This window comes from Danio aesculapii, chromosome 7, assembly GCF_903798145.1.
Source record: "Danio aesculapii chromosome 7, fDanAes4.1, whole genome shotgun sequence".
Lineage (NCBI taxonomy): Eukaryota > Metazoa > Chordata > Actinopteri > Cypriniformes > Danionidae > Danio > Danio aesculapii.
The window spans coordinates 26,856,962-26,881,436 of NC_079441.1; the positions used below are offsets into that span (position 1 = coordinate 26,856,962).

Sequence of the window (24,475 nt, forward strand, 5' to 3'; positions counted from 1 at the left end):
GGAGGTCTCGGAGACTTTAGAGGTAATCGTGTGGGCTTTATACAGCACGCAGAAGAAAAATGCAACAGCCGCTCCTTCAATTCCCAGAGCTTCTCATTAATGCCAGGTTAAGTAAATATGCGGTTGCACCCAAGCGCTGTTTTTTTATTTATTTATTTTTTCCAGTCCCTTTAATCATGTCATAGTTTTGGGCTGAAGATGATACATAATATAAAAATATTACACTAATTTGCCTCTGGAGTGCCAGATCTTAAGGGGGAAACTTGATTTTGATGGGTGTTTGTCTTAGGAAACTGCATCAAAACTACTGACATCAAGAGCTCTAATAATAACTTCTATTGCCTGATTTGGTTGTCGTCCAGTCCAGCTTGAGAAGCAGTTGCTGAGCTGTGTGTGTGTTAGTGTGTTTTTAATTGTTTGCGAGCCCACACCGCAGGTTTCCTCACTTATTTCTCACCATATGCTTGCAGAGGTGCTGTCAGCAGCTGTCATCATGAAAGCAGATTACAGCCACGTAAATAGAAATGATGCTGATGGGAATCATTCTATTACCTATATATAGTTAATGTAGTGATGTTGAACTTTGCCGTTCTCAGGGTGTCATCCACCACAAGTATACTTATGTTAAAGCAAAATATGAGCTGTCTTTAAAGGGAACTACTGCATAAACTGCTGTGTATCGGTGGGTCATGTGAAATTCTGAGCAGTGTCCATGAAGCGTGACATTATTTAGTAACCTAAGCTGCAGTGCATTACTTTATTGTATAAACAAATTCAGAGTAAATTAGATTTTTGGGGGTTATTATAACTGGTCAAGTATTTTTATTTTATTTCTTTTTTCTTTGCAGCTTATAGATCAATATCTTTATAATATTATATATCGTCATAAAAGCAAAAAAAAAAATAATAATTTTTTATACAACAGTTCTGTCTGGTTCTCGAATCTGATTGGCTGATAGCTCCCTTGTGTATTACTCCACCTACAGAAGTGCAAGCAGAGCACTACAGTTTGACAAATATTGCAGCTGTTGGACAACATAATGTACTCTTGAGCCTTTTTTAGGTGAAAATGTAGTAGTTTAGATTGCAGCTATGCAGTTTATTTATAAGGATAATGCCGATTTTAAATATTCAGAATTTCTGAGATTCAACGCGTTGGCGGCTAGCCTGCCATACTGAGCAGAGTAAAGACTTACGTTTCAAACTACAGCTGAACAAATCATTACAGAACAGGTAAGTGACATTCTAAGTCAATCTCTCTCTCTTTTGTATTTTGTAGGGTTGTATTTTTACCCTAGTAAAATGGTAGTGTTTGCTTAGCGTTGGCTTTTTCGGGGTTAATTATTGTGATATCCTGATTGCAACAGAAATACTGGTGAATCTCTGTAGATTGATGGCATTTTATGCCGTTCAGCCTTATAATCTTAAAATGTGAGCAAAATCACCTGTTAGACATTGTGCTAGAGAATCATTCAAATACTAGCTCTAAAGTGACGTTTGTGAAGTAGCAACGGTTTCTTCTGTTCTGACAGTCAGCTGCAGATGAGTACACCCCATTTTTTATTTTTTCGGTAATAATAGGTAATATTTTTTGCTGCATTTGAACAAAACAGATTTATTTAACAGATATCTTTATTGAAATAATATTTTGGTCGCTCAACATCTTTCATGGTTCATCATGTCACTTAAATCATAAGTTATTTTGTGATTAGCTTCAGAACTGACTACTCTAATGTAATTGCACAAATATATTAATCAATATTAATTTAAAAGGTAGATTTGTGAGATGTGTGTTTTTATATAGTTTGGGATAGGGAATAACAACTTTGTTTAATAATTCATAGTTTAAAGTGAATATTTATTAAATAATTATATCAATTAATTGTGATTTTTAACGTTTGTCTAATTCATCTTTTTTATTGATGACATTTCATGTCTAGAAACCACAATTCATTTTTTATGCACTTTTTAAAGATGGTTGATTAGGTGGTGACTGAAGTATGATAATATATATATATATATATATATATATATATATATATATATATATATATATATATATATATATATATATATATATATATATATATATATATATATTATATATATATTTAAATTAGCTGTTTCAGCTTATATATTTAAACTATTTAAAGTTATTTTGAGGCCTCATTAAAAGTTCTCTGAGACCCCATAAAACCCATGTTATACATCACAAAACGAGCAGCTTTGAAAACTGACTTTTACACATCCAACAAGTCTAACACAACCCCACAAGTAGGGCAAAGTCAACTGTAAAAAAAAAAAAACTATAAAAAAAATTGCTGTAAAAATGCTACTAGATGCATTAAAGAAATCATCTAAAAGATATTTTTCCATTCGTTCATACTTAACCTAAAATCTTGACAAACTAGCAAAATGAAAGTGGCTATACTGTAAGCACCCAGACTGCATGTCTGCATTGCAGCTCGGTGGTCTTTTCATCTGCTAGGACTTGTGGTGGACCAGTTAACAGCGTGGTTGAAATGCAACCTTTGCAAACACTAAAGAATGCCAAGCCTGGGGACTGTGGTCAGTATTGAGCGCAATGAGAGCAAAGGTATTGCTTTGCAAAGTAACGATAAACAGTGACACGCTAATGAAACTCACCCTGTCATCATCATCATCACCAATGCAAGCAGCTATGGGCTGCAGTTCAACCATAGGCTGACAGCTGGTTTCTGCGGTGGTCTGCACTTGAGCCTGTTTGTGGATCTGTGGCAGCTCTGCATCTGCTGAAGCCTCTGGCCCTGTAGATGCCTCGGGTGCAGATGTTTGCCCTCTTCTGCTGGCTTTCTGACCTACTGTAGAACTTTTCCCATCCATGACAGTCTGAACTGAATCAGCAGGGAGCGACTCGATGTTGGATCTAACAGGCTGCCGGGGTTGAGTAGAGCTGCTTCCATGCTGGACGAGGTCAGATCCAGGGTGAGAGGTGAGCTGATGCATGGGCTGAGCTCCAGGTGGATGTACAGGGACGGATGTTTCTGCATCCCAGCAGCTGTGCAGTGATGGCGGGGAGCTCCGTCTGGTGGCCTGAGCACACTGGCCAGGGAATTTCTCCAATGGGACGGTTTGAGCAGGCCTGCAGTGCAGGCAGCAGAGCGAGGGCTGACAGAAGGTCTGGTAGGCACAGCCAGGCTCCCGCACCGCATGGCACAAAGGAGGCATCGCTATGCACGGAACAGGCTGGGGTCGCAGGATACTGGAGTGACCAACAACGTCTGAGTATGGACGACTTCCACCTTCAACAACCAGCTGACCTAAAGCAAGGGGAATCAGTATAGTTATTGACTGTCAATTGATATGATCCTCATTTCATTTTCTGTTCTTCTAAACCTTGTATTGTTAGCTGTGTTTTCATGCAAAGCCAAGAATTTCACTTGCACACAAAATTAGCAAATTGCATCAACCTTGTGTAAATAAAACACTGTTTCCACCCGAAGGGATGAAGAGAACTAAATCTTCCTGATCTTCCTCAAGAAAATGAAAACTGCTGCAAAAGACCAACTTATTAGCCAACTTATTTTTTTTTTCTTTTAATTCCAAGTGCTGGAACAATTTTAAACATAATACTATGTATAAACAATTTTGAATACCTAATTTCTTTGTTCGTTGCCATGATAACAGTACACAGTGCCTTGTAAAGGCTTAACTATTGTAGTAATTAGTAGGGATGTCCAGATCCGATCATTTGATCGGAAATTGGGCCCAATCACGCAGTTTCAGATGTTACCCTCCCGGTCAGGTAACATCATATATATATATGTATGTATTCTCATTTTTAACACATCAATAGTTATGCTGTGGCACAGAGTTAGACCTCTTTCTTGACTTCACATAGAAAGAGCAACGTGTGCGGCATGACATCACTTTGTTGCAGAGATGCTATTGGTTAAATGCTGGCAAAGTAGGACACAGAAGCAGCTTGAAGCAGAAAGTGCGAGGATGTCTGCAGTCTGGAGGTATTATAAAGTTGAAGACAACAACATTGCCATAGCAAACTGTGAGATATGTAAACTTGGGATCACCTGCTGGGTATATTAAGTTGAGGTGCTATTTGTTTTTATATTATATTTTTTTTCTATTTACTGTTACACTAAAGTCCAAAAGTGAAGAATTGATGTTATTTATTACTTGATTGTTCAAGCTACCTGACAGAAGTGCTCCGTTTGTTAACAGAGGTGTTGAATGTTAAAGTAAGGTGAAATAAATAAAAGCATTAGGAACATCCTGGATCTGTTTCTTCGCTCTTCTTTATTCTTTTTTATGTATTATAGAAGTATCGGATTGGGTTTTGGTATCGGTAGATACTCAAAATCAAATAACTTTGACTCGGGGGCAAAAAAAAAACCGATCGGGACATCTTTAGTAATTTGGTTAACTAGCCAAGTTAGGTTTATCAGGACCACATTGGACAACGGTGGTTTGTTTGGTAACCATTTTGCCTTGTTTGTGCCCCCGGGTAAGCAGATAAAATGCAGTAATGTGGTCATGTTATCTTAAGTTCTAAGGCCTCATGTTTGGTAACACAATCAAGACAATCAATCTAAGGTATTGCATCAAATAATTGTACACTTAAGCTATGGCATGCATAAACTGTATTAGCTGTGCAATTAGCTGTGTAATGTAAAAACTGGTACTATTCCACCTTAAATGTATAAATGTAAGATTAAAAAACATCAAGTTAACATTGTTAGAATGTTCTCCATTCATAATCCCTTTAAAGACATAACAGAACATTTGTTCAAATTTGGAAGCCCTTTTTTATCTTATGTTAAAACTCTCCAGCTGGATCTAGACTGATCACCCTTGCTTGCTCTTGACAATAATAATATACCAGTTTGTAATCTTTCATTACTCAAATTGTAACATTTAGATTGTTGCATAAATGTAGACATCTGCCCCTCATTTAGTTGTGTAATTGGCTTTCATTTTCATTCATTCATTCATTCATTCATTCATTTTCTTTCCGGCTTAGTCCCTTAATTAATCAGGGATTGCCACGGTGAAATGAACCGCCAACTTATCCAGCACATGTTTTACGCAGCGGATGTCCTTCTAGCCGCCTTCTAACACCCATACACACTCATTCACACACATACACTACAGCCAATTTAGCTTATTCAACTCACCTATAGCGCATGTCTTTGGATTGTGGGGGAAACTGGAGCACCCGGAGGAAACCCATGCAAACACGAGGAGAACTCCACACAGAAATGCCAACTGACCCAACCGAGACACTAACCAACAACTTTCTATGCGGCGATAGTTCTACCCATTGCACCACCATGACTCCCTGCTTTTATTTTATTTTATTTTCATTTATTTATTTATGTTTTTTTATTATTATTATTTCTATAAGGGTTGTCTGATATGTTTGTAAAATGTAAAAATGTTCAATTAATTATAAATAATTAAGAATGTTCTCCATTCAAATAAGTGAAATTGATGTAATCAAAGTGGTATTTGCATACAGCATTGTGATTAGAGTTTACACCAAATATCATTTACACTGAACCAAACTAGTTCACACTCACACTCCCCTACAAATATTCAAACACTGACAGGAAGTTCAAACCTAACACTTCAGGAGGTGCACCATCCATGCATAAAGAACAGCAAATGCCATCATCCCAAAGCTGAGCTTACCTAAAGTAGACATCTGCTTGGTCCAGAAGCTGGCATCCCAGTTAAACTTGATTTTCAATGGACTCCAAGCTTCAGAGAGCATCAGCGGCTCCAGTAATTGCTGCATCTGAAGAGCAATCTGACAAATGAATTATAGATCAAATCTCATGATTGCAGAGACGCCGAGTTATAAATGTTGCATGCGTTTCTGCCAGTGAAACCGAAACTTGCACTGTCTCTATTTTAGGTTCACAGGAAAATGATTAATGCAAACTCTAAGAGATTGAAGTGCAGTTATAAAAACAGGTGATGCTGCTTTGAGCTAACAGCGTTGACATCTTTTTGAGGCCTGCCAGAAGCTGTGCTAGCAGCGGCCAGGAATGTTAACATCTAAAGCCTACTTGAATGTTGCGAGAATCCTACCAGCTCTTTGCTGAATAGCAGAGGATTGCGTCTGTGGTGGGCTGTAGCCCAGGTAATGAAGTTCTGCACATGCTCCAGCTGGCTGCACAGCTCGATGGCCCCCTGCAGCTGGTCCTCCAGACGTTGCTTGAAATCACTGGAGATGCTCTGCACCGGAAGACAACCACAAAAAACATGGATCTCCTCAGCACTTTTCCTAAGATCCCCATCTGTTTGCATATGTCGCTACTTGGCAGATTCTGCCTATTTGCATGATTGGCTAAAGACGCTCCATCACCAGCACATCCACGGTCAGCTGGATGTTTGGAGATGAATACGTTTGGAGCAGAAAGACGGAGAGGGAAACGAGGGAAAAAGTAATTACCTCCAGTTGTTCTATTAATAGGTTGGCCCGTTTGTTAAGCTCGTTCATCATAATCATCTTTGCCATTTTTATCTGGTTCTCCGCCTTCCTCTGCGTGATCTTTATACCGTGGAGCCTGGACAAACGGAAAGAAAAACGAACAAGGAAGATAAACAGAGCGGTACGTTTGGAGGCTTAAACATCTGCTGAAATCATTCACATGAAGTTATAGATCTTGTTCATGTCATTATGCTTCATATAAACATTGCTTGTTGACTTATGTATCCCAGCTGTTGATGTTTTAGATGAGGAACGGGCACACTTTGTTTCACACAGACATCTTTAAATAGTGGACTGATATCTGTTTCGTCAAACATACTGTTCACACTGGCACCATTTTCCCTTTTCTACACTGCAAATGTTATAATAGATATAATATTTATATTAGGTGTAATATTTATATCTAGAGTCAAACTTGCTAAAGATATAAAAACAAGAAGAAAAGCTCATGCAGTATCTTTTCTCTGCCACATGGTTTTCTGCCATATCTAAAATGTCAAAATAATAATAGCCTGATGAAATGTCTATTAATATTCATAGACATTTGGGCTCAACTGATGAAATATTTCACCTTTTTATAGAAAGATTCTCAGACATCATCGCTTTGGCTCTTGGAGCCCAATATTCTACTTTTTATCAAAAGTACTGCTACCCAGATGTAAAATTGTAATCATTCCAAAGAATAAATGAATAAATAAAATAAAAAAGACATAGTCCAGACATCCGCTGGGAAGGAGATATAAAGACCAGGCCTCTTGAAACTCTTTCAGCATTTATTTGCCGTCAAGTTTTGTTTTTTGTTCATCTTCAGAAAACAACTAAATGTTTTTAACAAAATGTGAGAGATTTCATTGAATGCCCCCATCAAAACATGTTCCCATATACTGAGCAATTTTATACAAGTTTTCTAAAGACACATAATTACTATTTATTAACATTATTCATATGTTTTATAATACCGTTAATCAAAATAAATTTCATAACATTTCAGTCTTATATTATTCATTCATAAATTTTCCTTCGGCTTAGTCTCTATTTTAGAGGTTGCCACAGCAGAATGAACCGCCAACTATTCCAGCATATGTTTTATGCAGTGGATGCCCTTCCAGCCACAACCCAGTACTGGCAAACACCCATACACACTCATTCACACACACACACAATCATACACTATAGACAATTTAGTATATTCAGCTCACCTACAGCGCATGTCTTTAAACTGTGGGGGAAACCAGAGAACCCATAGGAAACCCACGTGAACACGGGGAGAACATGCAAACCCCACACAGAACAGCAACTGACCCAACTGGAATTCAAACCAGCGACCTTCTTGCTGTTGGGCTACAGTGCTAACCACAGAGCCATCGTGCCACCACGTCTCATAATATATTAAAAAACATTTTTGAAGTGTTGTCAGAACATTTCATCTACATTACATTAATGTTCTAAGAATGTTTCCACAACATTCTCAGTAATTCATTATGTTTTTAGATTATGTATTAAGGTTATTTGTTGGTTATAATAACAAAAAAAATCATTTTTTTTAATATTTAAATATTAAATATTAAATTAACAATTAAATGATCTTTTATTAACATCTACCCATACCCCAACCATGACAGCAATGTAAAAACAGTAATTATACAGAGTATTATTCATATTATTTATTAAATTACCCATTAAATTGTATTTTATTAGCATTTACCCCTGCCCCAATCCTCACAGTAATGTAAAAACAGTAATTATTGTTGTACAGGGTCATAAAAATGATGCTATATTGATGCGAGTATCTGATGCTGTATCCCATGTAGACTTACCCACATGAGTGGTAAAAAAAACTATATGGGGATGACCTTTAACTAGCATTAACGCTAACATTAGCATCATCAAGGAGGTGGAGTTGGAGGCGGTGACCGAACCCACCTGCCCTGGATCTGTTTGGCAGTGCTCTCCACAGCAGATCTCTTCTCCTCCACTCGGGCCATGAGGTTCTGCAGGAGCCAGCGCTGGTCTTGCAGAGCCTTCCCAACATGCACCATTCTAAAAACAAGACAAAAACACCTTTGACTTTTAAAGTTTACACAAGGCACGCTCGATAGCCTACATCTGATGATACCACCTGTTCTGTCAGCATCTTGCTGCACGTGTTTATGAAAGTGTATTAGAGAATGTGTACAAGTGCATTGTAAACCTTGCCATTGTGTCAGCTGGGTTTGTGTCCTCTACACATACCGGTGGTCTTTGTGGGCGGACAGATGACAGATGCTGCAGGCCATGAGGTCACACGTTTCACACAAGAGCTCCAGAGGCTCCTGTTTATGGAGAGGACACATGACAACTGCATGCCCACAGCAAGCGGCTCCTGAAACACGCAACACAATGGAGGAAATGTGCGATATTAGATGATGGCCATTAACAACACATTATCCCTAATCAAGAATCGTATGTTTGAAAGAATTATCACTTGAGCGTGCTCTTGAAAATGCAGAAAAACAAACGTGATAATGCAATCACGTGGACGTTCTGCAGGTTTAATGAGGTTTTAAGTGGGTGTTTGAATCATTTTGAGCAATATAGTGCACAGGACCTCTCTGGCCTCCGTGAGTCACTCTCCATTTATTTTTAGTGGAGAAACAAAGCACATCAAAATGCTTATAAATACTCCTGGATATATAAATGCATCATTTTCCAGCAATATAAGACAAAAAAAAAAAAAACGGACAAAAATGGAACACAGCAGAGCTTTGATCAATCTGTTAATGTCTCATTAAAAGCTCTGCCAACAGCAGGAATGTAAGTGTACGTGTGCTTTTGAAAAGCCAAATAAAGTAACAGATACTTCTTTCATGTGCGCCTGCCTGCACAACGGGCCACATTTTTTGATATAAAACCAGATGTAGACATTTAAAAACCCATCAGATCGTAATGCTGGGAGTTGCATGATTGTGTAAACTACCTACACAGACACGTTTTATCAATTAAATTAAATTAAATTAAATTAAATTAAATTAAATTAAATTAAATTAAATTAAATTAAATTAAATTAAATTAAATTAAATTAAATTAAATTAAATTAAATTAAATTTAATTTAATTTAATTCGGTGCTTTTGAAGAGCCAAATAAAGTAACACATACTGCTTTCACATGTGTTTCATCAACAATTTCTGTTATAAACCCAGCAATGTAGTGCTGTCGCCTCACAGCAAGAAGGTAGCTGGTTCGAGCCTCGGCTGGGTCAGTTGGAGTTTCTGTGTGGAGTTTGCATGTTCTCCCTGCGTTCGCGTGGGTTTCCTCTGGTTGCTCCGGTTTCCCCCACAGTCCATAGACATGCGCTACAGGTGAATTGGGAAGCCTAAATTGTCTGTATTGTATGCGTGTGAGTGAGTGTGTATGGATGTTTCCCAGAGACGGGTTGCGGCTGGAAGGGCATCCACTGCGTAAAACGTGCTGGATAAGTTGGTGGTTCATTCCACTGTGGCGACCCCGGATTAATGACAAAGCCGAAAAGAGAATGAATAAAATAAATACAATTTTTGAAAATTTAATTAAATTAATTTTTTTTTAATGAAATAGAATTAAATAAAATAAGATAAAATTAAACATTAAATAAGAATAAAGTAAAATAAAATGAAAAAATAAATAAATAAATAAATAAAATAAAAATTAAATAAATAAAAATAAATAAACAAATAAAATTACAAAAAATTAAATTAAATTAAACAAAAATAATAATAATTAAAAATAAATAAATAAATAAATAAATAAAAAATAATAATTAAATAAAACAAAATATAATGGATGAAGGGAGGGAGGGATAGATGGATGGTTGGATGATGGTTGGATGATGGATGGATGGATGGATGGATGGATGGATGGATGGATGGATGGATGGATGGATGGATGGATGGTTGGATGGATAAACATCAGATCTGATTATCTTCGATCATTCAGTCTACATACACAAATTTCTATTTGATAGTATTTTATTTTATTTATTTATTTTATGTATTTATTTAATTATTTACAGTAACTCTTTAAAATAACATGATTTTAAAGAACAAAACAAAGTTAAAAACACAGCTTTCGTGTGTTTGAAATTATTATAGACATAAATAATTAAAAAAGTTATTTGATCAAACTTTTTAAAATTATTAGTTAAATTAATTTGAACTTAAATTAAATCTAAAGAACATTGATGTATTTTTATATTTATTTTAAAATGTAGTTTTTATATTTAAACATTTATTTTGTTATTTAATTTTATCATTATAATTTCAACAACATGCACCAGCTTGCTTTAGGTCTGTTTATCCACACACACAAAAGAAGAAGAAAAAAGTCTGACTGGATTTTAAATGGTGTCTGTCTGGGTGCCTCTGCAAATGAGTTTCTTTGAAAACAGACATCAAAATTAACTTGGGCCGAAGCAAATAAATAAACAAAAAGCAAATCAAACATTCTCATTTACCACTCATTCCACTGCACCTAATAAACCCTGACTACTTTAACAGTCCCTCTGCATATACAAAACCTGCAACCAGAGAAATAGAGTTAGTCAAGCAGAAGTCCATTAGAAAGGAAGGGTCTGGACCGACAGCACCTGTCACACTGGATATACAGTGTGTCCATCAGCAGCAGCTGACAGTGAAGGGTAGACAGACACAAACACACTGAGACACACACACACACTGCACAGGGAGAGATGTGTTAAAGAACCAGACCACAGGCTCCAGCACAGAAGAGCTCCCACTGCTTTGGTGCAAACTGGTGACCGACCACATCCTGCTTCACACCCGCACTTCTGTTTCTCTCACACTCCACCGCTCTCTCGTCGTTCTTTTTCTGTCGTTCTTTCTGTCACTTCACCTCCCCTTCTCTCGTTCGATGTGCTGCTGTTAGTGTTCGATGGATTTTCAAACTGAAAAGCTCAGGAGTATTGCTGAAAAGAACGCTAGTGTTGGGCAAATTTGTGCTGCGTTCGCTTAGAGAGAATCAGTTTTAGAAACTGGGTCACATAAAAAATACAACACTACAATACATCACGGGGGATAATTATTCACACTTATTATAAAATGCATTATTCATTGTGTTAAAGAAGAGAGGGGTTAGAAAAATATGCTGCCGAGCTGATAATGTCCGAGTGGGAACGTGCAAGGAAAGAGGAAAGTAATTACAGATTACAGGTTGAAAAAGCGATAATCTTGCCTATTTCGGATGGGGAAGGAGGGTCTCGAGGCTGGTGCTGCAGGTCAGAAGGTTGGCTGGAGCTTCTCTCGTGCTGATGCAGGTCGGTGCACTGAAAACAAAGCCACTTGTTGCAGAAGGTGCACAAGCTCTGTGCCATCCTGGGCTCTGAACACTCCGAGCAGCACTGTAGTGTTAAATGAATAAAGGTACATTGAAAATCAACTGCAATCCAAAAGAACAAGATTTGCTGACACATCTGTCAGCCACAAATGAGTGGGCGGCCTGCTCCCACAACAACTGATCTCTGCTGATAATAGGCATGAGAGCTTAGATAGAGATGAGATTAGAAACTATTTTTGCATTTGCAGCTTGTTGCAGTGCTAAAGACTTTTTAAAATGGGCTTCTTACTAATTAACACACACATATATATATATATATATATATATATATATATATATATATATATATATATAAATATATATATATATATATATATATATATATATATATATATACAGTTGAAGTCAGAATTATTAGCCCCCCTGAATTATTAGCCCCCCTGTTTTTTTTCCCCAATTTCTGTTTAACGGAAAGAAGATTTTTTTTCAACACATTTCTAAACATAATAGTTTTAATAACTAAAAAGGGGCTAATAATTTTGGCCTTAAAAGTCAATTATAATGAAATTAAAAAATTTAAAACTGCTTTTATTTTAGCCGAAATAAAACAGATAAGGCTTTCTCCAGAAGAAAAAATATTATGAGACATACTGTGTGTATATATATATATATATATATATATATATATATATATATATATATATATATATATATATATATATATACACATACATATATATGATTTTATGCTGTTAAAATTATTTTAAGGCTTATACTAATAGCACCTTTAAATTATTATAATTTTTTGGATTAGCAACAAAACAAACCAATATTGTCCAATGACTTATATGCTATTTCATGCCAACTTTTTGATTTACTTAACTAATTTACTAATTTGTATGAATTTGAACAATTTTATCTGTACATTATAGTATGATTTGCTCATCTCCCAATGATGGTTGGTTTTAGGGGTTGGGTTTGATGCCATACCTCCTGTTAAAATTTTAAAGTTTTTGCAAGACTGAACTTGTATGAATTACTGTAGCCATTAAACCAATGGACTTAAACTCAATAGGCTATATGCACACAGACTTGTAATTTTCAGTTAGCCATCCCAAACGCTATTGCCGTTACAAAATCACAACATTAAAGATCTGATTTCTTAAAAAAAAAAAAAAAAAAAAAAAAAAAAAAAAAATATATATATATATATATATATATATATATATATATATATATATATATACATATATATCTACACTGCCTGATAGATATACGACATAAAGTGGGTCTTAGACCAGACAAGAAGCACTGCATTAAATTTCATTTTTCCCCAACATGTCATTAAAATATGATTAATTTTTGGAGTTACTGCGCTAGCCTGCTGCTGCTGATGACGCTATCGTTTACATGGTCTTTCATCTTGTTTTATACTTGATCAACTAAATGAATGCTTAAGTCTATTAAACTGAATGTATTTTAATAACATTACAACATCGATTCTGTAAAAGAAACCTTATAAAATGTTTAAATAGTCACATTAATATTTCACCGGATGTATATCGTTGGCTGAAAAACACTAGCTGTGCATAGAGCTCATTCCTTGACAGCCACAGCTCTGCACAGTTTTGCTCCAACCACCTCCAACTCACATCTGCTAAACAGTCTCTAGTAGTCTTGACTACACCTTGATTAGTTGGATCAGCTGTGTTTGATTCGAGTTGGAGCAAAACTGTGCAGAGCTGCGGCCCTCCAGGAACCGAGTCTGAGACCGATGGACTTAACTGACATATTGTAAAATTGTTACATTTCCTGGTGAGATCAGGCTGAATAAGCCTAACTTGCCTAGTTAGCCTAATTAACCTATTTAAGCCTTTCAATTTAAGCTGAATACTAGGATCTTGCAAAACGACTAGTAAAATATTATGTGCTGTCATCATGGCAAATGACAAATGAAACTAGTTAGAAATTATAATAGTTAATAAAATGATAATGTTTAAAAATGTTTCTTAATTAAACAGCATTTAGTAAATATGCTGTGCGTGTTTGTGTCTGTTTCGGCTTAAATAGTTTTGTTGTTGTTTCTTGTTTTTTTTTTTGTTTGTTTGTTATGATGTTACACCATCTTGAGGCCAACTATGGTGGGCCCCGGACCCTCTCCATCAGAACCACTGATATAAAATGTTAAAAATACAAATTTGTACAACTTTTAGTAATAATAAAAATTTGAATTGCAATCAAAGACATTACAAAATAGTCGCAAACGCACATCGCCTGCTCTATGAAAGTATTTTTTGCCCATGCTATTGTTTCAATTCTACTGCCATTTAAACTACATTATTTTATACTTTACAGTAGAATGAAAGTCATAAAGTACTTTTTTTATTAGATGAAATATCACTTTTCTACTCATGTCTACTGGGGGTGCATATTTATGCACAAGCATTGCTGTCAAGAAAAACAACACAAATATTCATTCTGCACCCCACACCACACTTTAACGACTTATTAGAGAGCAAAGCTGCCTCTTCAAAGGATGCCAAAAATATTCACATTTGCATTCCCCATTATTCCCCCCGAAAAAAGCAAAACAAAAACATCATGCGTCATCTGTGTGCCAAAAAAAAAGAATCTGCAGTCTGCTGAAAACCTCAGTGTCAACCCAAAGACAATTCAAATCTGAAAAAATTCACAGCGGGACTCTCTTACCTTCTCCATGGCGGTGGCGGGATGGAGATTGCGTGAGAAAGATTGCGATATCCAGCTCTCGCAGCTCTCAGCAAGGACACGGCAAACCTTTAACACAGCTCGAGCTCCACACCACACTGTGACAGCTCTACCTGCGGCAGGAAGTAGTGCACGCTGCACACTTTAACCCCAGCGGAGAAGACTCCTGAACGCTCCTCCTCGTGTGCCCTCAGCCGTGGCCGGCGCGCAGCTCTCTGAATCCGACTGCCACCATGATCCTTCTTCTTCTTAAATAAGCCTGTTCATAATAATTGGGAATTAGGGAGGGCTGATAATTATTTTTTTTTCTGGGACAAAATATCCCCGGCAGCCCTTGTTGCCAAAAATGGAAGGGGAGAGGTGCCAGATGACCTACAATATTTAAGAGAATCGCACACGCGATGGGTGCTAGATGGATCTCGGGTGAGGGAACACGTTGATGCCCTCCATCCTCCCTTCCTTAGATCAGCACTAGTAAGGGACACATCCCGCCGGACCGGGCCTGCTCTCTCCCACGTAACCCACACCGAAAACCGGGTCAGCCTTCTACAGAAACAGATGGGAATTGGGATGCGCTCGCACAATGCCCTGCAAAGCGTGAAATCAATTACGATGCTATCAGAAAGAACTCTGAGACGTGGTCTTTCACAAGGAGATGCTCAGCACTCATTAATGGCAGTCAGGTGAACTTGATGAAAGCGTGCACACAGTAACCCGGACTGACATCAGTGTCGTGCAGATTCCCGCTAAGAAAGCACCGTGAGTCTGCCTGACAACAACCCCTGCAGCCTGACCTACAAATCTGACAACTCTCTCTTCCTCTAGAGCTGCTCATGGGAGCTTAAAACCATCCGATTCCCCATTGTGTACCCACAGACCCACTTTAAAACACAATTAGTCTACCCAGCCCGTCTTTCTCTTGTTCTTTGGGCAGACAGGCGTGCCTGCGTCTCCCGGTTTGCCTTCCATGCCACTCCATTTGGCTTTTAAAACAAAAAGCTCACGCACACACTCTCTCTCTCTCTCTTTCTCTCCACTGCCAGAGATGGCTCCTTCTCTCCAGTAAGTGAATTCAGCAGGAGTATCTTTCAGCCTGAGCAAGCACAGCCATCTCTAGAGAAAGTACATTAATAGAAACTTGAGAGGAGGTTCCTCCCCTGGAAGAACACCTTAGTAACATCCATTAACATCATTGGTTATGAGATCATGACAGGGGAAATGGCAGATTTGCCCATAGCAGATGGGAACGTCTCACTACAGATTAGCCAATTCGTTGCATCTTCGTGTTTCTACAGAATTGGTTGATTATTGGCTTGCGAATTGAAGACTTTCCTATGCTCATATACAGTACAAATGCTACTGTTGTTGTAGCTGCGGTTTTTGGTTATTTGAAAGAAGGAAGTGATACAAGTTTAATTGGTAACACTTTACAATACTGGACATGTAGTTAATGTATTTACTGGTATGAAGAAATATAAACAAGTATTTATTCATCTTTGTTAATGTTGGTGGAAACGTTTTAGCTAAAGTAACGATTTACTTCATTTGTACAGCTTATTACCTGCCTATTATTAAGATATTAACAGTTTATTAGCACTTATAAAGTATGATCTAAAGCTGCGGTCACACTGCACTTTTCTCCCCATAGACTTCCATTCATATGCACGCGAATGCATCAGACCGGAAACGCAAGCTTGTGCGACAAGTTTCGCAGTTCGCTACGTTGGAAAGTTGGAATTCTGACCTGCGAAATCAAAGATCAAGACATCGAAGATCAAAACATGACCTCTTCGGAAAGAAATTTAAAATATGGACCGATCGCTCACTTTTTTAAATGTCTAATCATCTTGTTCAATCCCTCCCCTTTTCGCAGCGCCGTACAAGAGAATTTCACACGCACAAACTCTAGAGCAGGGATGGGCAAACTCGATCCTCGAGGGCCGGTGTCCCTGCATAGTTTTGCACCAACCCTAATCAAACACACCTGCTTGTAGCTTTCTAGTGATCTTGAAGACACTAATTAGGGTGTTCAGGTGTGTTTGATTAGTGTTGGAGCAAAACTCTGCAGGGACACCGGCCCTCGAGGATCGAGTTTGCCCATGCCTGCTCTAGAGTGACCGCAGCATAAGTTTACATGCCTAATCCTAACCAATACCACCTTACTAAATATTAATAAGCAGCTCATTAGTAATTTATTGAGCTAAAAGTCTTAGTTAATGGTTTGTTAATGGTTGCATGAATTGTAGGCCTGTCACAATATCTATGTTTTTGTGGAACGATATATAGCAACATTTATTGTGATAAATGATACTATTGTCATTTTAAGACCACTATAATAGCATCATAAGGCAAGTACACTCTTCTAAAGAACACAATATTGTATTCTTAAGAATATTTCATTTAATTATAGTGGTTTTACCAATTTAATAATTAAGCATTGGAATCAGAATGTGAAACTGGGTATCCCAAACAAATAAATAATAATAATAAAGGTTAACAAAAATTTCAAGTCAAAAAGAACTTGAAAAAGTAAGAGATCTATTTTCAGTCATCAGGCACCAACATTAAAATGTACTATAGTAATTTATAGTCAATATTATAGTGTTTTTTAACCATACTGACACTAGAGATTGAAAGGCTGCGCAATCAGCTAAAATGTGGTTATAATTGTTTTTATGTATGAGCGATATACAGTTAAAGTCAGAATTATTAGCCCCCCTTTGATTTATTTGAAAAAATAAACAGGGGGCTAATAATTCTGACTTCAACTGTATATTGCATTGGCAAATGTTTGAGGACATGTCCACGTGTTGTGCGATAAGTTGATACATTGATTATGGTGACAGGCCCAGTGAATTGCAAATTAAAATTAACAAACAATGTTAGTTAATGAAAATACATATGTTCATTGTTAGTTCACGTTAACTCACAGGGCATTGACTAATATTAAAAAGCACAGCCTTTCATTTTATTAATGCATTAGTAAAGGCTGAAGTATGATTAATAAATGCATTAGTATTTACAGGAACTTTATTTAGTAAATACATGAACTAATATTAACTACGTGTCTCATATTGTAGAGTGTTACCGTTTAATCTGTTGCTCAGCTTTGCTCAGAGATGATTATTTCAGTAAATATGATTAGTGAGAATTGTGCGAATACAATGTGTCGATAAACCAGCTACAAATAACCAAACAGTTGCCAGTCACGTGATTTAGAGTCAAAACGGAGGGGGGGAATTGTAAAGGTCCTCAAGCACATGCTAGAGAGTTGTTGTTTTGGGATGTTTTTGTGCACTGACCGGCAGGTGTAGCAAAATGTCAATGGTATTAACTGGAAAGAAAGATTTTGATGTGAAAAAAGAAGTGGCTGCACTGAATTCACAACAAAAGAGCATCTACATTAATAACAATCCAACATTCTGAGATCAAATGTAATCATAAATCTGAAGGTTTTTTTTTTACTTTTTATGAACTGTGATATCTCTTCCTCATTATACTGTACAGTGAGACACAGTACACAAGTCAACTGATAAGCAGCTAAAGAACAATAACTATTAAAGAATTCCAATACGAGAAAACTTAGTATATATATATATATATATATATATATATATATATATATATATATATATTATATTATATATATATATACATACAGTGCTCTGCATATATGAGTACACGCCTTGCAAGTCTATCTTTTAAATCAATACTTTTAATAGGAAGCTATACAATATTATATTTGTGCATATACATTATATTAGTCAGTGCTGAAGCCAAATCTACAAAATAACTTACGATAATGGTCCAAAAACTAGTACATTCAAATTTATATGTTATAGAAAAATATTAAATACAACATTTAAAAAGAGGAAAAATCAAGAGAAGCAAAAAATTTTGTTGAAATGTTTTAGTTTGTAATATTTTTTGCAGTATTTTGCTTGAATTTAATTGTATTATCTTTCAATTTTTAAATTTGTTCAGTGATTAAAATATTATTTTATTAAATATATCTGTTTAATAAATCTGCTTTGTTTAAATGCACTAAAAGCATTGCCTATATTCACTGAAAAATGGATAAAAATATTCATTTTCAAAATGGGGTCTACTCAGTTATGCTGAGCACTGAATTCACTGAATTACAGAAGCAGGAGCAGTCTGCTTCACGCTGGACACTGGATCAGTGCACATGTTGATGTGTACATATAGAAATGCAATTGAATGTAATGTAATACGCATTTATACAGTGCATTTATTGTGTATGGCCATTCACTTTAAGCACTTTACAATTGTATGAGGGGAATCTCCTCACCACCACCACCAGTGTGCAGCATCCACCTTGATGATAATGGCAGCTACAGGTGGAAAGGAAATGATAGAGCCATTTCAGTGGATCATTGGAAGGCCATGATGGGTAAGGGCAGAGAGGAAATTTGGTTTAACGTCTCACTGACAGTATAGTGTCCCAGTCACATTAGGACTGAGCACTCCCTGCTGGCCTCACTAACACCACTTCCAACAGCAACCTAAGCTGTGTCCCAAATGACACACTTTACACTTATGCACTTACACACTTAAAAGCATAGTATATAAATGTAGTGTCGTCCCAAATGGAACACTAATATTTTTTTTAACAGCGGAAATTCAAACCGTTTCCCAGATGACGTTTGACGGTTGCCAAATTAGTGAAATAAATTACCAAACTACCAAATAATACCTGCCATGAGTATAACCGCATTCACCATCAGGAGGTGATATAATCACTCTTGTATGAGAATTTTGCTTTCACAATACAAAATTAAATAAAGTAATACAATATGAGCGCCCGATAGCCCCTTCCGCTACATGAGCAAAGCAGCAGCCGTTGAGTTTGTGAAGTGTCCATTATTCCACACTTCATTTTACTGATTGAATAAGTGCATCATCCAGGTATTTAAAGTGCACTTATTATTTTTATTGTTTTCAGTGTGAACGCAGTACTTACACTATTTATACTACAAAATGGCGTAGAATACTGCATAAGTATGCGATTTGGGATGTACCTCTAGTTTTCCCATGTTGTCTCCCATATAGGTACTAACCAGGTTCAGCCCTGCTTACTAGTCTTGGGCTGCAGGGTGATATGGCTGTGGATATGTTTTATTAATTACGTACACTTGACGTTTTTGGAATGTGAGAGTAAACACATTTTCATAAAAGCATATATTTTGTCAATTATATACTGCACGTAGAGTGGTTCTCAACTGTTTTGACTACAGTCACCACTGTTCACAACAAAAATACCATGGGGCCATTTACTTTTGATATACTGATGAATTTTACATTTAATTTGGAGCTGATTTTTAGATTTTTATTGTCAAATAAAAGAAAAACAAATTTGAATTTTTTCTTTTCAGATTTTCAAATTATTTTAAAAGTGCAAAAATGCACACAAACACACAACATGTATGTTATTTTACCTTTTTAGAAACTATTTTGTTGTCGTTTCGTTTGTTCTTTTGTTTCTTCATCTTTAGGCCCCCAAGTGGGCCCTGGACCTTCTCCTTCAGAACCACTGATAGCCGGCAGCTAGCTCTCTGCAACTCTCACATGGTCACCTACTGAAGCTAAGCAGGGCTAAGCCTGGTCAGTACCTGGATGGGACACCACATGGGAAAACTAGGTTGCTGGTAGAAGTGGTGTTAGTGAGACCAGCAGGGGGCGCCCAACCTGTGGTTTGTGTGTATATTATATTTGACGGGGGACTCTATACTGCTCAGTGACCTCCGTCTTTCGGATGAGACGTTAAACCGAGGCCACGATTGTTAAATCTCAGGAAGTCCTTTGAAAAAGAGTAGGGGTTTAACTGTGGCATCCTGGCCAAATTTGCCCACTGGCCTCCATACATCATGGCCTCCTAACCATCCCCTTATCATAATTGGCTTCATCACTCTCCACCAATCAGCTGGTGTGGTGTACAATATGGCCGCCATCGCGTCATCCAGGTGAATGCTGCACACTGGTGGTAGATGAGGAGATTCCCCCCAATATGTAAAGTGCTTTGAGTGTCCAGAAAAGCGCTATATAAATGTAAAGAATTATTATTAATATTATCTAAAAATGTATTATACTTTTACAAATTACAAATACATTTTCACGTATTCTAGTAATGACAAAAGTTAGATGTGCAGTCAAAGATATTAAACAAACAGACTGCCAACATCGCCCAAAGGAAGTAACAAACAAAACTGTTCGGTTAAAGGCTATTTTGACAATACATGACAAACCAATGTGGATTATTAACTTGACATATTTTTTAAATTACAAACCTACACAAAGAATATCATATGTAAACCAACTGACCTTCAGCTATAGTGTCTTCATACAGATCTCGCCGACCAAATTACCTTTAGCCAAGGCTACACTAATGATTTGGTAAATGTATGCATTTATAGCGCGGGAAAAAAACAACTACTCAAAGAAGTCGAGATTAAAATTCGCACAGCAAACAAGGCAACCCAAAAAGGCAAAAAAAAAAAAAAAAACTCAATCTGTCTGTATCATAGGATCTTTACGTGCAGTTAGCCTAAATGTCAGAGACAACATGGTAAATAATGTTGAATTCCAGTTTTGAACTCTTCAAGTGGAACAATCGCCTCATAAATCACAGTGCAAAAAAATAGGTCGCTTTCTTTCAAACCCTTGTATGAGATTGTTTAATTTACACCACCATTATTTAGCCTACTTTAAAAAACACAACACAACATTAATATCAATAATCCTATCCACTCCCTTTATTACTTTCCAAAACGAACGTTGAGGAGTAAAAGCAAACCCGTTAAATCCAGCACGAAACACATACACGTGTGCAAGTTGTAATATGTCAAAATGCGCACTATACACCTCTGCGTTTTGGAGAGAATCTTCTCGCACAGATGGGATGGGACTCCACAAAATCCTACACAAACTGCCTCGTACAGGGGACAACAATTGTGAAAATCGCAGTGTAAGAGTGATTATGTTCAATCATTAAGTATAATCAGACTGAAGATGGCAGATGAAACAGTGATGAACGCATGCACACATAATGAGAGTTTGAACCGCACCTTGCTTCTCTTCAAGAGGCTCAAATCCAAAAAAAAAAAAAAAAAATCCTCCACCTCCTTCGCAGCGGATGGAAGATCTGGCGATTTCGGAGATGCTTCAGTGTCTAAACAGCCTCAGATCCCCGTATCCAAAAGTCTTTCCAGCCCTGGAGACTGTATATTTATTAAAACGCTTATGATTTTTATTCCTTCTACCGCTTAAGCAGAGCAACTGTCAAAATATTTGCTAATTCCTCATAATCCAGACGCACAACTTTCAGTGCGCAGTCTCTGCTAGATCTGCTATCTGCGGAAAATATCTAACGAGCACGCGAAATCAAAGTTATAAGAGAACCGGCGCGTTATCAATCCTGTCCTTCACCTCCCGTGTTTTTCGTGATGCGCACCCTGCGTTGCGCACTAAAGTTCCTTACCTTTCAATGCCATGTGCGCTCAAGCCAGCAGATGCCGCCTTTGCCTCAGTTTTTATTGAACACAGACTGACTACTAGACGATAGAAAGAACGACTAAAACGCATTTCCCCGAGTTTTTACCAAAAAAATAAAAAACCTGAATAAATTAAATGATTATAATGAATCATAATAATGTTAGAGTTAGAAAAATACGCTTATACTGACTTGCAAGTTTTATTTTTAGCTTTTGCAATAGCATTAGAAAGTATGCTATTACTGTCATATATTTCATCATGATACTTTTATTTTATTATTATTATTTTAAAGACAAAATGTCCCCCCTCGAATCTGACCTTTATTTATTTATTTTTTTCTATTGGATTCAAGTCAGGTGCTGGCTGGGCCCATTCTACAGCTAGATTGTCTTTCTCTGAAATCATTTCTTGGCTGTGTTTTAGATCATTGTCTTGCTGAATGTCCACCCTGGTTTCATCTTCATCATCCTGATAATGTAGATGTTGGACTGAAGCAGATAATATTCATTTACAGTGATGAAGGGGAGAGGGTTACTGAATAACTACTGAGAGATTTCAGCTGCTGTCTGGGCTTTCACTGCCTTTCTACAACTCCCTTCATGTGTTCAATACTTTTTCCCTGAATCACACAGCTACATGTTTCATGGATTTCTTTGGTTGTTATCAACATCCGGTGAAAATTTCAATCAACAGCCCCTTTAGAAATGTGTTTATTTTGTCACCTACTTTGACAGCATTTAGAATTTATTTTTTTACAGGTTTGAACAGGTTTCATTGTCACAAAAAAAAAAAAAAAACCATTTCACTGACAGCTTTCCTGAACTGTCATATTTTACTTGGTGGTGCTACAAGACACCTTTGTTGTGGGAGAGTCTCTGTGGCACTTGAGCAGATTCATTCAGTCAGCTCTGCGTTTACTCTCAGTGGCTTTGTGGGAATTGTTTGTAATTTTTTATGCCCAGGCAGGGTCTAAAATAAGCTTTTTGCGATACCTGCCAAGTACTTTTGAGATTGAGAACACTGATCAGATATAAATACTTTTAAACAACCACAAAACTGTTAAAAAAAGAAGTGTATTTTGTTACTATAAATTTGCTAGATATTTGTGAAAAAATCACATATGATCAGTTCAGTATTCATTCATCATTCAGTGTATTATTCATTCTTTTCATTGCTGCTATTTCAAACACCTAAAGATGAAGGGAGTTATTAAATATCTCCACAGTAAGCTGGCTTCTATTGTCCTAAACATATAAAACAAAGCCTTTCAGACTGAGAAATGAACAGAAAAGGACTTTATTGATTTTTTTTTTTTATTGAACACTGTAAATAAGGTAATTATACTCTTCATGTGTTAATAAATGTACAAAATGCAGTTCATGGAGAAATTCTAGCGTTAAATACTACACAGCCACTGTACATCCACCTGTGGAGTCTCCATTCACACATATCTCATCCAGCTCAGAAGGTTATATTGCTTTATAACCACTCACACGCTCAGTACCATCCTATTTCTTCTCTAGTGTCACATACAAAGTACCAGGAAAGGTAACAACAGAGCTACATGTGAGAATAACAGCACAGCTTCCATAAATATGTACAAAAACATGAACGTCGGGGTCAACAGAACAGAAACATCATAACATCTGTGATTTAGCCATGTTAGGTCTTCGGGCGTAGAAAATGTCCACAGTTTTTGGTTTTTCATAATAAAGTGGTTTTAGTTCTTTTTATGAAGGAACTTCATTTTATTTCCTGGAAAAAAAGATGAAAATTTGGTGTATGAGGTTATACTTCTTTATTTTTTCATAAAACATGATTGATATATACAGTGCTCAGCATAAATAAGTGCACCCCCTTTTGAAAACTAGGATTTTTAATCCATTTCTCAGTGAATGTAGCAATCATTTTGTCTTTATTAAACAGTTATATCAATTAAAATAAAATTTTGATTGCTTTAGGAATAGAAAGATAATACTCTTAACTCTTAATCCTAATGAAATTGTATATATTTTTATATTTCTCCTGATTTTTATTGTTTACAATTTTTTAAATATATATTTCCCCAACATATTTTTGTTTTTCTCAGTCACTTTGGTCTCACTCATTTCTCACAACACTATTCACATTTGCACAACACTTAATGCTTTTCTCAAAACAATTATTACAAACTGCAAAACCTTGTTGATAACCTGCAAAAGCGTGTCACTAGCTCAAAATGGATAGCTCATTCCTTAAAAGCAAGTATTGATGTTAATGAAAGTGTCAGTGTCATAAGGATGAAAAGTCCTGACACCATTGCTTATGAACATAATGGCTTTGTCATGTTTTCTTTATGACAGTTGACTCTATACAATTTTTCTAATGCAAAAAAGTCAGATTTTGGTGACACTTCCTGAAAATGCTCAAGACAGCACTATATACCTTTTGCACAG

The 24,475-nt window shown here is 36.6% G+C and overlaps 2 protein-coding genes across 4 annotated transcripts in view; both read right to left on the reverse strand.

Moving 5' to 3' along the window:
- The window catches only part of trim66 (tripartite motif containing 66), a 36,250-nt gene extending 14,281 nt beyond the window's left edge, over nt 1-21,969 (reverse strand). Inside the window, exons 1-9 of the mRNA XM_056461472.1 lie at nt 21,614-21,969; nt 14,511-14,787; nt 11,700-11,865; nt 8,726-8,855; nt 8,417-8,533; nt 6,455-6,569; nt 6,091-6,237; nt 5,689-5,806; nt 2,647-3,299 (exon numbers count right to left, since the gene is read on the reverse strand). Coding sequence (XP_056317447.1) covers nt 2,647-3,299; nt 5,689-5,806; nt 6,091-6,237; nt 6,455-6,569; nt 8,417-8,533; nt 8,726-8,855; nt 11,700-11,865; nt 14,511-14,519 — 1,455 coding nt within the window. The 5' untranslated portion in view covers nt 14,520-14,787; nt 21,614-21,969. The remainder of the gene's footprint in view (nt 1-2,646; nt 3,300-5,688; nt 5,807-6,090; nt 6,238-6,454; nt 6,570-8,416; nt 8,534-8,725; nt 8,856-11,699; nt 11,866-14,510; nt 14,788-21,613) is intronic.
- Nucleotides 21,970-23,320: 1,351 nt separating this feature from the next.
- The window catches only part of dennd2b (DENN domain containing 2B), a 98,479-nt gene continuing 97,324 nt past the window's right edge, over nt 23,321-24,475 (reverse strand). For all 3 annotated transcript variants that reach the window (XM_056461475.1, XM_056461474.1, XM_056461476.1), the window contains exon 20: nt 23,321-23,795. In XM_056461475.1, the coding sequence (XP_056317450.1) occupies nt 23,761-23,795 (35 nt within the window). In that variant the 3' untranslated portion in view covers nt 23,321-23,760. The remainder of the gene's footprint in view (nt 23,796-24,475) is intronic.